Source organism: Myodes glareolus, chromosome 19, assembly GCF_982192425.1.
Source record: "Myodes glareolus chromosome 19, mMyoGla1.1, whole genome shotgun sequence".
Lineage (NCBI taxonomy): Eukaryota > Metazoa > Chordata > Mammalia > Rodentia > Cricetidae > Myodes > Myodes glareolus.
In genome coordinates, this window is record NC_142044.1 from 26,986,345 (window position 1) to 26,999,865 (window position 13,521).

General features: G+C 43.0%; 1 protein-coding gene across 4 annotated transcripts in view; it reads right to left on the bottom strand.

The window, feature by feature from the left end:
* The window catches only part of Asap1 (ArfGAP with SH3 domain, ankyrin repeat and PH domain 1), a 308,124-nt gene that overhangs the window by 84,412 nt on the left and 210,191 nt on the right, over positions 1-13,521 (bottom strand). For all 4 annotated transcript variants that reach the window (XM_087898828.1, XM_087898826.1, XM_087898829.1 and 1 more), the window contains exons 6-10: positions 9,516-9,590; positions 8,975-9,024; positions 6,233-6,362; positions 4,984-5,069; positions 345-420 (exon numbers count right to left, since the gene is read on the bottom strand). In XM_087898828.1, coding sequence (XP_087754954.1) covers positions 345-420; positions 4,984-5,069; positions 6,233-6,362; positions 8,975-9,024; positions 9,516-9,590 — 417 coding nt within the window. The remainder of the gene's footprint in view (positions 1-344; positions 421-4,983; positions 5,070-6,232; positions 6,363-8,974; positions 9,025-9,515; positions 9,591-13,521) is intronic.

Consider the following 13,521-nt stretch of genomic DNA (forward strand, 5'->3'; position numbering starts at 1 on the left):
AGAGCACTTTTCATCGGGAAAGCCTAATTTGTTACTTGTAACTCTAAACCCTTTTCTAAAAGTATATACTCATATTCCTAACATATTTTCTTTTAATATTCATCAGCCAAGTTACTTACAAGTAATAATTATGACATCTGTATGTAGACATTCCTCTCTCCTTTGGAAAAATTTAATTTTTGATTTCTTAGATGTTCCTCCCCATTCTTCACAGCCTTCGAAGGTTCACTGCTAAAACTAAGGCTTGCTTGCTGGTTTATACTGCTTAATATCCATCTGATACATATTTCAAATGTCCTGATGCTTATAACAAGGTAAATGTGCATGTGATGTAGAGAACTTACATTATATAAGTCAGCAGCCAGCTTTTCTATGTACTGTTTCAGTTTATCAGCTGTTTTTAAGCCATCCTGAAAGAAACTACAATGGAAAACAACAGTGACTTACCAGTACTGAGAAGAAGGAATAGAATTGTGTGCAAAACCCGAGAACTCTTCCTATTTCCCCACACCCTCTCCCAGTAGTTTAAACAAAATCAACATAAAACTAAGTTTAGCACTTACATAAAGATGTACCAACAAACAAATTATGGCTACTATTTGAAGTCTATTAGGAGAGATCACAGTCTGCACAAATGACCTTGCAGTCCTAACTGATTTCACACGTATTCTCATCCACAAACAGATCACTTCCTTGTAGTTGGGCCATGCTTGAGTCAAAGAGAGAAAGACAAATTAGCCCCTGGCATGCGAAGTCCAACTGGACACTAGAGGTCCAGGCAGAAGGCAACATGTGCTAAGCCCACAGGGTTTCAGTGGTAGCATGGGGTTGGAAAGCTGAATTCTATACCACAGAAATGACGAGGGTGCATTACTTGTCACTTTCCCCAAGGATAACAGAGCTGACAACTGAAGAGCCTTTACTACAAGCCAAGCATTTCACAAGTTCTGTTGGCTCGATTATAAGGGATCAAGCATTTCAGCTTCTTCTCCATTCTGTACAAAGTGCACAGCAAAGATTATAACTTACTCTGTACACACAGTGGCGGGATTCAGATCCAGGACTGCCGGATACTTTGTCTATTCTCACAGCTAGCAATGAAGTGTTTTTTTCTCTTTCTCTTTCTGTCCTTCTTTCCTTCCTCCTCCTCCTCTTCCCCCCCATCTATTTTACATCCCAGCTGCAGCTCCCTCCCCCATCCTCCTCTCCCAGTCATCCAGTCATCCACCTTGCTCCCACTCTCCCAATCCTCCACTCTTCTGTCTCCATCCAGGAAAGGGCAGGTCTCCCATGAGTATCAATAAAACATGGCATATCAAGCCACAGTAAAACTAAGCACCCCCCCATCTTTTAAGGCTGGGTGACCCAGTATGAGGAGTAGGGTCCCAAAAGCCAGTAAAAGAGTTGGAGACAGTCCCTGTTCCCGCTGTTAGGAATCCCACAAGTGGATCAAGCTACACAGCTGTAGCATATATGCAGAGTGTTGAGGTCAGTCCCATACAGGCTCCCTTGGTTGGTAGCTCAGTCTCTGCGAGCCCCTATGTTAGTTGGTTATGTGAGCCTTCCTGTGGTATCCTTGACCCCGCTGGCTCCTACACTCCTTTCTCCTCCTCCACAGGATTCCCGAACACTGCTGAATGTTTGGCTGTGGTTCTCTGCACCTGATTCTATCTGTTGCTAGCTGACACCTCTTCAACAACAACTGGGCCAGGCACCAATACAGTCACAGGAGATGGCGAGTTCAGGCTACTTAGCAGTCTAAGCTGGAGTCCTCCCCATAGACTCCTGGGAGATTCCCAAGCCAGGCTTCTGCCTGATCCTGAAATGTGCCCACTCCCCACATCCTGACTGCTTATGTTCCCATTTCTACCCTCCCTCAGTCCACTCACAAAATCTCTTCTATTTCTTCTTCCCAGGGAGATCTGGGTGTCCCCAACATGAATCCTCTTTACCTAGTCTCTCTGGGTCTGTGGATTGATTTTACAGTTAATAACCACTTATGAGTGAGTACATACCATGTTTGATGTTCTTATCTTGGGCAAGTGAAGTTAGTTCTTTGTGTGTGTGTGTGTGTGTGTGGCAGCTCAGTGTATAGAAATAAAGCACAGCACATTGGTGTTTGGAATCGCCGTGCTCCGCTGCCCTGTCTCTAAGTCATGCCTACCCACAGTGGATTGCTTACTCACACGCTTTATCTGCCTTGCGGTCTCCCCACATGTGATGAGGATCACCTTCCTGCCACACCGCAGTGCTCCTACAGCAATGCATATGCCCATTGGCCAAGAAAAGATTTTTAGTCTACTTTGGGATCCACACAAAGTCTCTCAAAGTCTGGTTTTCCAGGCCTCTATTCCCTGAATCCTAGCCAATGGGCTGATCTTTTCTTCCCTTTGGTTTCTGTGGCTACCATGTCTATACAGACACTGGTCATATCTGGATTGAAATGTCCTGACTCTATGACACAGAAGGGAAATCACGTGTGCAAACTGGCGAGTCCACACGCCTGGGCTGTTACTCTGCAGTAGAATGGGTGTGATGACATAGAGTAGTGCATGTGGCTGCTCTAGCCTCGCAAATCACAATACATCTGTGGTAGAAGGAGTGGGCGATTTGTTTGGAAAGTAGGATGTTATTGGCAATGTTCATGTGTGAGTGAGCAACAGTGTGGGTGAGCTGGAACAGGTAGAGACAGTTTGTTTCTGCTCCCTTTCCAATGCAAACACTGGATCCACACTAAGGTGCTACAATTCCACAGGATATCACACAGCAAATTTCCTGGTGAGCACTGGCCGAGTCTAGGAAAACCATCTGGGAACTAGAGTGAGTGGTCAGAAAAAAAACTTTTAAATAAAAGTATGAGTAGAGAATGCTTTATAGGACAACAGCATGCACAGTAAGGGCTTGAAGGAACTGACTGAGATAGAAGGAAGGATCTCTGAAAGAAACTTCCCCAGCTTGGAGTTCCTGGGTCCAACAATACGGCAACTTAAGAGATAAGCCCTACTGTCAGTCAATCTTCCAACTGATGTCTCAGAACCTCACTCCCACCCCGCAAGCTTGTGCTGTGGGTCTGTCCTCCCACTGATCTCTCTCTGATTAGGGGAAGACTCTGCTACCAGATCACAAGAGCCAAAGTCCAGCTGCCTTCCAAAGCCCATCTCAAATCCCATCACCTTCTTTCAGACATAAGCACTGCCCTCCTAGGCTTACTTTAAGGAGTCTCTCCTTTTCTTGGTGTCCATGGCACAGGTCACTGAATGTCTTTTGATTATCAGGGTTCCTGACTTTCTGCACTAGACAAAGACCTCCAGAAAGCAGTTCTGCTTGCATCTAACTCCAGAACCTAGAAAAACACCTGGTCTTTGACAGGAGGCCAGTCAATGGTTATGAGCAGGGAAGCAGAAAAGAATAAAGGAATAAGGAGGGTTAGGCTGCGGTCCCTTTAAATAAAGTTGCTCTTTATTTTTACTCACAGAGGCTAACACACATGCAGCTTGCAAAGAATTTTATGTTTTAGGAAACTCATGCTTGCACACCTCAAACTCTTCGATCCAGACTTAGAGGAATTGAGAGAGAGCCCTAAAGTCAGGCAAAATTAGATTTGCTGCCAAAAGCTGTGATTCAGAAGACTGAGAGATTCATCTCTTTTGGTAAAAATTTTGAAGACAAAATATTTCTAAAAAACCTGAAGCTGATCAAAGATGAAAAATTCCATCTAAAATTAAAGTCACGGATCACTGACCATTTACTTCAAAGTTTGTAACTGTCTACTATACCATAAAGGCAAAACCTATTAGTTCAGGTCCTCAAGTCAGGGCTCCAGTAAACACATTACCATATAACGTGGAAATTTCATTAATATTCTATTTATCAAGTACATTCACACAAAGTAGAATTTACACTGAAAAAAGTCAACAAATTTATATAAAGATTAATCTGGTCATTAGAAAGTTTGTTGTAAAGAGAAATACCCTAACCATGACATATATAAGTGATTCCCAGTGTCACAGTTACCCCACTGGTAAGCACTCCAAATGCTTTATTTTATTTTACTGTCATATTCTTGTGAAGATCCTCAGTTGTGTGTTACAAGTCTAAACACCGATGTCAGATGACCCCAGTATTCAGCAAGGATTTGAACTTGTCCATTAACTATCTCAAACTTTCTGTTTTTACCTCAGTGGGCCATTTGCACACACAGGTTTTCCTAGGTATGGTGTTTTAAATGGGATAAGAGAGATCAAAAGGAATTATGCACTTATTGTTTTGAGAGTATTTTACCTAGTCTGAATGACTATTTCATCCTGCTCATGAGAGCTGGCTGGGCTGCTCTGGAAAGCACTTTGCATTCTCTGCTCTGTAATCCACTGGCTAACAGAGACTCCAACAGTAACGGCATTCTCACACAAGGGCTCTGGCAGAACACTCCTCCAAGTTAGCCCAGTAAATAAAGAATATGAATAATCAGACACAGTGCCACGGACTCAGGAGCAGAATGAAATCAAACACAAAGAAGATGTTGCAGTGCAGAGCAATGTTCGTTTCTTAGGATAGAACAGTTTCACTGACATCTATCTACAGTGCTAAGCATTCAAAATGCTCCAAGTAGTAAAGTTTAGATAAATGAACTCCCACCAAGAAACAATGGGTGAGAATGAACTGTAAAAGTGACTGGGAAAATGACAAGAAAGGTGTATGGGGAGGGGCAGTGTCAACAGAATGGTCTTGGTGACAGGGCTTTTATGCACAAGCTGTGGAGGACAACACGGCTTCAGACTAATCAAATACTTGTCTATTGTGAGCTACTATTTCATATAAAATGCTGAGGAGGTAAGACAATGATACTGTTTCTCCTCAAGTTGAAGAAAATAACCTTCTTACTATCGATAGTCACTAAATGAAAGAAAATTGAGAAAAGAGCAGTGGATCGAAGGGGCCTAGCAAGAGCTGATAACAACCACTGTTAAGTAATGCCACACTTACTTGCACTGTGCGTGATAATACTTGATAAGGTTCTGCAGCAGGTCCACACCCTTTTTGGTCTTGATTTCATTAACTTTAATGAGATACTGTTGAAAGAAAGCAGAATTTTATGTTGATAACTCCAGACGTGGCTCTCAGGTTCACGAGGGAGAATATCACTCTCAAACCTGCACAAGTAGGTGAGCTTTGTTTAGGGAAGGCTGATGGGTGGGACACAGTGCGCACAAACGCAATTAGTGTTGGCGTTTGCAAAGATCTTACAATTAGTTTACTAGACAAGCAAGAAAGAGACGCGGCAAATGCACTCCATGAAAACTGATTGCTTCCCCTTGGTGCGGTGGATCTCAAACTTCTATTCACACAGTCCTGAGAGAGGGACTGTTCTCTGTACAGAACAGGTGGGACAGCAGTCTCTTCAAGAATGTTCCACAAGATATGGAAACTTTAAACAAGGAGATAACACAGAAGAAGAAATTTCTATTAAAAAAAGAAGCAAGTATAAGAAAAAGAATTAAAAATGAGTTGGTGTAGTTAACCACACAGCACTGGCTTTGATTTTTATCACTGGACAAAATTCTCCATTTGACACTGTGCTTCTAGATCACTTGTTATAATGTAAGTAAAAATTCTTAATAGAAAAGGTCAAGGAGTCAAAGGTCTATGAGGAAGAAAAAGAAATACAAAAGGAAAGGGGGCAGGGAAAGGAAACTCAGGAGAAAAATTTAAGCTACACATTCTCCATTAGTATTCTGCAAGCTGGAAAGCAACTCCATCGCTCAATTGCTTTATGAGTGTTCAAGTCAAGGGTACAGGTTTCGGTGGGAATTCAGTTTGAGAACCACAGCTCTGAGTTAAAGGCAGCATGCTTTCTACTGCATTTTCTCATGAGCTCAGACTTTCTTACTCAACAGCTTCATTTAAACTTTCACTCAAGCTGGATCCATGCTTTGAAAAAAACCACATGCTCCAAAGTTGTAATATGCACCAGTATTACCTCCCGCGAGGACTCCCTCCCCCAATCACTCACAAGCAACATTAAAGTTCTCACCAATGAATCCTGTTTTGGCTTAAAGAGGTCCAAAGGACCAAGGCTCAAAATATGAGACAACAGTGCAATGGCGGATCCCAAAGGGCTTGGAGAAAAAGGGAGATTAGAATCCTTAGGAAACAGTCCCTCTTCCAAGCATCAAACCTAGTCTGCTGACTAGCAGGACAAGAGGCCAGGAGGGTTAGGAAGGTCTGTTCTTACTTCACACATTTGGAGTTGAAAGAGGCGCCGTTCCTTTTCCATTTCTTCTGCAATCTCTGCTCCGGTTATCTCCGTGCGTATCATTCCATGCTGTTTTGCATGCTCTCTTTTCTCCTTCTCAATTTTTGTACTGCAGTAAAAACAGATGCCACTTAAAAAAAAAAGATACCATTGCACGACCCCAAGTGTGAACCTAAGTGCAAACTTAACCCTGGATGATGATGTGCCAATGTGGTTCCATCAAATGTATCACAAGTACTCTATCGGGAGTGGGGTGGGTTGTGATTATGGGGCAACTGTGTATAGGTGTGTACAGAGAATAAATTGGAACTTTTGTTATCTTCCATTCAAAAACACTGATTTTGAACTGGGGATGTAGCTTGGGGTAGAGTGTAAGACCTGTATTCAATCCTAGTGAAGCAATGCAGTTTTTAAAAAGAATAAATCACATCGATATCTTTCCTTTAACCAAACCACTGACAGTTTAACTGCTAGCTAAGAGGCAATAGCTCTTACAGTGATAGAATTCAATCAGCAGAGGAAACAAACACCATGTGTACCTTATCTAGGAAGTTTCTCACACTTTCACTTGGATCTTAGACGTGTGATGGACACACAGTTCTTATGTTCTGGTTGACATGAGTAACTCTAAACAGTTACTTTTTCTTAGGTAAACGACTTTTTGATGAAAAAGAAGAAGAAAGTTAGAGACCTCAGAATTATTTAAAGATAAAATCCAAATGGCTTTTGGTTAGTATGCTTAAAAACTGGTCAAAGATAATTTTTGATGTTGTCATATTTCAGTAGCATAGTTTAATTATTTTGCATCGTGTCATGATATTGTACAGGATAGGGCTGGGAGAAATCCCTAGGTCTGATTTTGGATTTTCGGCGAGGAGGGAAGGCCCTGTAAGTGAGGATGAGAAGGCAGACTTAACCCTAAACAAATTAACCCAGCAGTAGTAGTTGAGGGCAGTGATGATTGCTGTTTGGTACACAGTCTCTTCCAATAAGTTCACTTCACTTGAAATGAACTTGAAATTTCAGAAATAGCTTTGATTTTTCCAACTATGCCTGCAAAAACAGACTGACATAACTTTTAAATTGTAGTGGTTGTAGAATGGGAAGCCAAACACAACAAAAAGCTAAGTAGGCTTGCCTATACACAGACTCAGGAAAACCAACTGTTCAACCCGTGAAAAAGCAACGGTGAACTCTGTGGAGATTCATTTTCATTTACCAAAGCCTGCATCAGGCAACACTAGGAATATAATGCCACCTCAGCAGTCAAGAAAGGATTTTAGTGGACAGAATACATCACAGTTTCCTCATGGATGTGGTTGTGATGGGAAGCAAAAGTTTGAAAAGTATGGGGGAAGGTGTGACTAGCTGTCTAGTTCACCGTGGTGACTCAACCTCACACGTGTTTATTTCTTTCTCCTATCTGGACCGTGGACTGAACACTCACGCACACTGGTGGACCACCAAACAAACCTTTTGGTTTTCAGTTACATTTTGTTTTTGTTTTTCAAAACAGGGTTTCTCTGTTTAGCAGTCCTGGCTGTTCTAGAACTCACTTTGTAGACCAGGCTGATGGTGAACTCACAGAGATCTGCCTGCTTCTGCCTTCCAAGTGCTGGGATTAAAGGTGTGCACCACCACTGACCAACTTCAGTTGCATTTTTTAACTGTCCATATACAGGACTGCTCCTAAGGTGGTGCTTCTTCAACACTACACTATTATATAAGATTTACAAAATCACTTTGAGCAAAACACACTTGATCCCCAAGTTCTTCTGTTTCTGTTCTCATTCTGCTGCTATTGTTGTCCATAGAAATGAATTCATTAGGCAAACGTAAGTTTACATGCAGACATCTTTTCCTACCTACCCACTGTCTGGTGTTACAAATCTCTCAAGCTAGGAATAAAGGAACTGGGTATGGTGCATGCATCATCCCAGCACCTGGAGATGGAGGCAGGAGGATCATGAGTTTGAGGCCAGCCTGGGACTACAATCTCCCTAATCCCTTACGAAAACCACAGAGTTAACTGGTCTGGCCTCGGTGTCAAGTTATACTGCTCAGTCTCTAAGTCAGACAGATCCACTGCGAATGCCAACTGAACAGTTACTGGCTGCATGACTTTCTAAAACTCCTTAGGCGTTCTAGACTTCAGACTCCTGAAGGACAGTGAGAGGAGCACACTAGTGAGTGGTGCCAGGGGGTCACGCACGTAAAACACATTTTGGTGTAGATCGTGCCAGACAAAGCCTTATCAAAAATACCAGCTAGTCCTTGATTATTTCCCAACTGCTGTATTACATAGAAATGCACATGGTTTATAGTTAACTTATCGTGTTGATAAAAGAATACTGTACACATACACAGGCCTCTAACTTGATACTTCATAACAGCAACCAAAATAGTGCCTGTCACTCAAGACAGTCAGCACAGGTAGTGTAACATTTTTGAGGTATTTAGATTTTTGAGATGTTGTCTTGCTATGCAGCCTCCAGAATGGCCTGGAAATCACCAAGCCCAGGATTGCGTAGCCTCCAGAGTGATAAGATAATTGTGTGTGCCACTTGAACTAGATCACCTACTTCTTAGCCCTTAAGAAGGCAGACTAGATACCACTGCTAGGAGCTTAGTTTATTGGTGCTTGGCCCTGTTTTCAACTTACTTCTTATGAAACTCACGACAACGACAATAAAACAACAATCAGAACAAAGCACAACTTACAACTTCGTCTCATAATCTTTCCAGGCTTTGTCAAATGGCTTCTTGAGATCCTTTGGAAAGAGAAAACAAGAAAATGAAAACTGTCATTCATCTTTCCTCAAATAAATAACTGAAAAAAATCTGAACATAGTCATTTTTCCTTATGGGGATCTGAAACTGCACTTGTACTGTTTATAGGCATGAAGTACGAGAGAGGCGTGCGTAAGGCAGGGCACTGCTGGTCCCATCAAAGAAGCAGGACCTTAAGACTCTGAGAGCCTGGTCCATGAAAATCACACTGGGAAGCAGCTTCTCTCCCACCCACCGAGGAGCTACCAATCTCTCTAAAAGTGCCTAATCTAGTTCCCAGTAAAAACCACTGTGTGAAACGGCACTTGTTTTCTAATCACCATTTTCCAAGAATATTCATCTGATGCTGAAAATGTTCAGAGATTTTCAAATTCAAGAACTACTATGCTTGTAGAAGTGGAAGAAAAAAACCCCAAACAAACCCAATCTTTTCAACTAAAGACAGTGAAAATAACAATTTCTGAACACTTACTCCTTTGACTCCCTTCAGGTCTCCCTTTAACAAGGAATCCAAGGTGAAGATCACATTGTGGCTCAGACCCTGGAGCTGAAAAATCAAAATAAAGATGAGAGAGGGTTAAAAAAAATGCACAATGCACAGTGAAACCTCATCCTGTTGGCTCACCTACCCAGGCTCAGTGAAGAGCTGTAGCTGTACTGTATGTCTGCTGTGTGTGCATGCCACCCCCTCACTAGTGTGGTCCCCACAGTGCAGCTGTAGGAATGAGGATGGAGAGTGTCTGCAGAACCACAGCTCAGACAGTGCTGGAGCACACACACATACACACGGGTACAAACGCTGCCACTTATTTCAGCACTTCCAGTGCAACGTCTACCAAGACTATGGAGGGAAGTGTGTAACTGGCTTTTACTATTTCTTTTATGTGCTCTTACAGTACACACTGTACATGCAATTATATGTATCCTGTCTCATGGATGAGATTAGATGCTTACTGATGACAGGAACCTTCACTGTGAGCTGTTCTGTTCACAGCTGTAGTCTGTTGTTATTGTTGTTATTATTTGAGACAGGTCTGGTTATGTAGTCCAGGTTGGCCTTGAATTCAAATCTTTCTCCCTTGGCTTCCTGTGTGCTAGGATTACGTGTTCCCAGGCATGCGCCACAACACTTAGCTAACACACATCTTCAAAGGTTTGGGGGACAGGTTTTCTACTGCTCTGAGGCAGTGTTCTGGGCTTTAACAGAGGAGCATAAAGTAGAGTGTAACAGAGTATAAAGTATACAGCTGGACGGAAGCGGCAGAGGAGAAAAGGACGGTTTAAAATGTAGTCAACATGACCCTGGTGACTGCCAAGGAGACCCAAGCTTGAGAAGCTCGGCAAAGCCAAAGCATAGACACATTTTGGGATCTCCCCCTTTAGGGAAGCTTTTCTCCCATATAAGTACGTGCATTTGTCAGCTTGTTCACCCAGGTGTCCAGTTTTCATTGAAAAATAATAATGCAGTGAGCCACACGTTGTGCAGGCAGGACCAGATGAGCAGCCCACTACTGCTCCCCCTAGTTGGGTTCCGTTCTACACTGGCAGCAGACATGCAGGAAGGCTAAAGACTAGGGTGTGAGGATGGTTAATGCTGCCCAATGGCCTGGTGCTGACCAGAGTGCAGGGACTGTGTCCTACTTAGTGCCAGCAGCTGAAGACAGAGTGAGTGAGTACGGAAAACGTGGTTTTTTGTTGTTGTTGTTGTTTTGCTTTGTTTTTTTAATGCTGTGGACACCAGCTACGAATCAGGCACTGAGGGACAGCAGGTCAGGGAAGAGAAGGCCTGTCCTTTGGCTTCTGCCTTATTCCAGTGCTTCTCTATTGCTCACACCTGAGATTCTCATCAGCTCTATGCCATGCAACGTCTTTCCTTGCTTTCTTTGCTCTTTCCATCTGAGGAAGGTTTTCCAGAGTGTACCAACAGAGGGCGCAGGATTCCTGCCAAGGCAATTCTGTCTGAGAGACTTTGCTATCAGCAGTACAGATACAAATCAGCTTACCAAGGAGGCCAGACTGCTACACTCTGACACTGCCTATGAGAATCCACAATAATGAGTTTGGGAAGTAGAGCAAAAAGACCATTAGAATGTATGATTGTTAGTTCTCTTGGTCAAGGTCATCCATGACAACTGTGGCATCATGGAAGGACTCATGACCACAGTCCATGCCATCACAGCCACCCAGAAGACTGTGGATGGCCCCTCTGGGAAGCTGTGGTGAGATGGCCGTGGGGCTGCCCAGAACATCATCCCTGCATTCACTGGTGCTGCCAAGGCTGTGGGCAAAGTCATCCCAGAACTGAACGGGAAGTTCATGGGCATGGCCTTATGTGTTCCTATCACAATGTGTGCATCATGGATCTGACATGCCGCCTGAAGAAAGATGCCAAGTATGAAGACATCAAGAAGGTGGTGAAGCAGGGATCCCAGGGTCCTAAGGGGCATCCTGGGCTACACTAAAAACCAGGTTGTCTCCTGTGACTTTAATAGTGACTCCCACTTTTCCACCTTCAATGTTGGGGCTGGCATTGCTCTCAATGACAACTTTGCAAAGCTCATTTCCTGTGTGACAATGAATTCGGCTACAGCAACAGAGTGGTGGACCTCATGGCCTACATGGCCTCCCAGGAGTAAGAGCCTGTCCTGGACCACCCATCCCAGCAAGGACACAGCAACAGAGAGGCCCTCGGCTGCTGAGCAGTCCCTCTCCTAACTTAGCCCTTGACACTGAGCATCTCCCTCAGTTTCCACCCCAGAACCCCAGAATAATAGGAGGGGTTAGGGAGCCCTACTCTCTTGAGTACCATCAATAAAGTTCACTGCACTCATTTAAAAAATGCATGATTGTGGCCCTCAAAAAGAAAAAAGGTTGAGGTTGAAAACCACAGGCCTTGGGCATGGCAGAGAGAAAATGAAGACTCACAGCCCTTTGCCCTAGACAAGAACTGAAAAGATAGTTTGCTCTTGGCTCTCAATTTCATCCTGGAAGTACAAGCCCCCGGTACCCTCTTGTCCTAAGGCTCTTATGAGATAGTGTGGATGATGTGGGATGTTGGGGCCAACTTAATTCTTCATTAATCAAGCCAGCATCTACTTTTATGCTTGTGACCACCCTGGCACCAAATTTACTCAAAGAAATTACCATCCTCCATCACTTGTGTAGATGTCATTTGTTTACTGTCGTCTCCCCAGTGTACACACAAGCTCCTTGACAGTTGGGCCTGTGTGTCCACGGTTATATCCCCCAAATTTGAACACTGTACTGTACTGAAATGCTGCTCCAGAAGGACTTGCAGAAGATATGAAATGCATACAGCACTGTGTATACAAGGCTCTCCTCCTACAGGGCTGTTCATACTGATGGAAAGCGCCCAGCAACAGCGCTGGCTCAGGAAATCAGAGCACTTAAGAAACTCTACTTTACTTATCTGATATATTGGGGAATAAAAAGTACTTACAATGGTCACGTTTTATTTTTGAAAAGATGGGGCAAATGTTGTATGTGTATTATTACTTCTTTTTTTAAGATTTATTTATTTTATGTATACCAGTGCTCTATTTTTTAAAAAAAAAAACCACACAGCAATTTGCTGGTAGCAGTGCTCTGAAGGACACTGGAGTAGGGGGAATGAAGAAGGAAAGGATTTTCTTCACTGGCATTATTATTGTTGTTGTTATTTGTGGGACTGGGGAGATACCTCAGTTGGTAAATGCTTCCCTCGCAAGTATGAGGTTCTCCTGAGTTAGATGCCAGAACCCATGTCAGAAAACGGCAGATCTATCTGTAGCACACACTTGGAATCCTAGTGCTGGGAAGTAGGAGACAGGAGACTCCCTGGAACTCTGACCACCAGCTGAACCTACTTGGTGAGCCCTGGGCTAACGAGATAGTTCCAATCTCAACAAACAAGACAGCATTTGAGGAACAGCAGCTGAGACTGTGCTCAGGTATGCATAAGCAAACATTTACATACATATTTGAACATCTTTTAAAAATAAGTAATGTATCGTTTGCTCAAAAACCCCAATATTGAAACAAGGTGAAAGACAGTGATTAGAAGCACATTTCAACGTTCAGCCCTAAATTATAGTTTTCAGCACTATCGTCAATCCTTTGTGAATGAAGCAAGAATGCAAGCCTACTGCTACCTCGACATGAAGGCTGTATTACAAAACACAGGAATTATGAAATCTGTGGTTAGTGCTAAAGGTGAAGGTTCTTCTGAAGAATAAGTCTCTCCAAAATCTATGCACTAACCACACTGAGTAACCAATGTCATCACTGTGGTTAAGCACTGGGTTGAGGCACTGCACTGATGGAAAACCCCAAGAATTTAGAATTTCATTGTGGTCATCTACACATGTATTCTTGGGGAAGAGTAAGAAACCAAGCACACAATACATTATATATTAGAAATCTGGATTTCCCCCAGTGATTAAATTTGGGAAAAGGCCTGAGGAAAAAATAGTCAAATT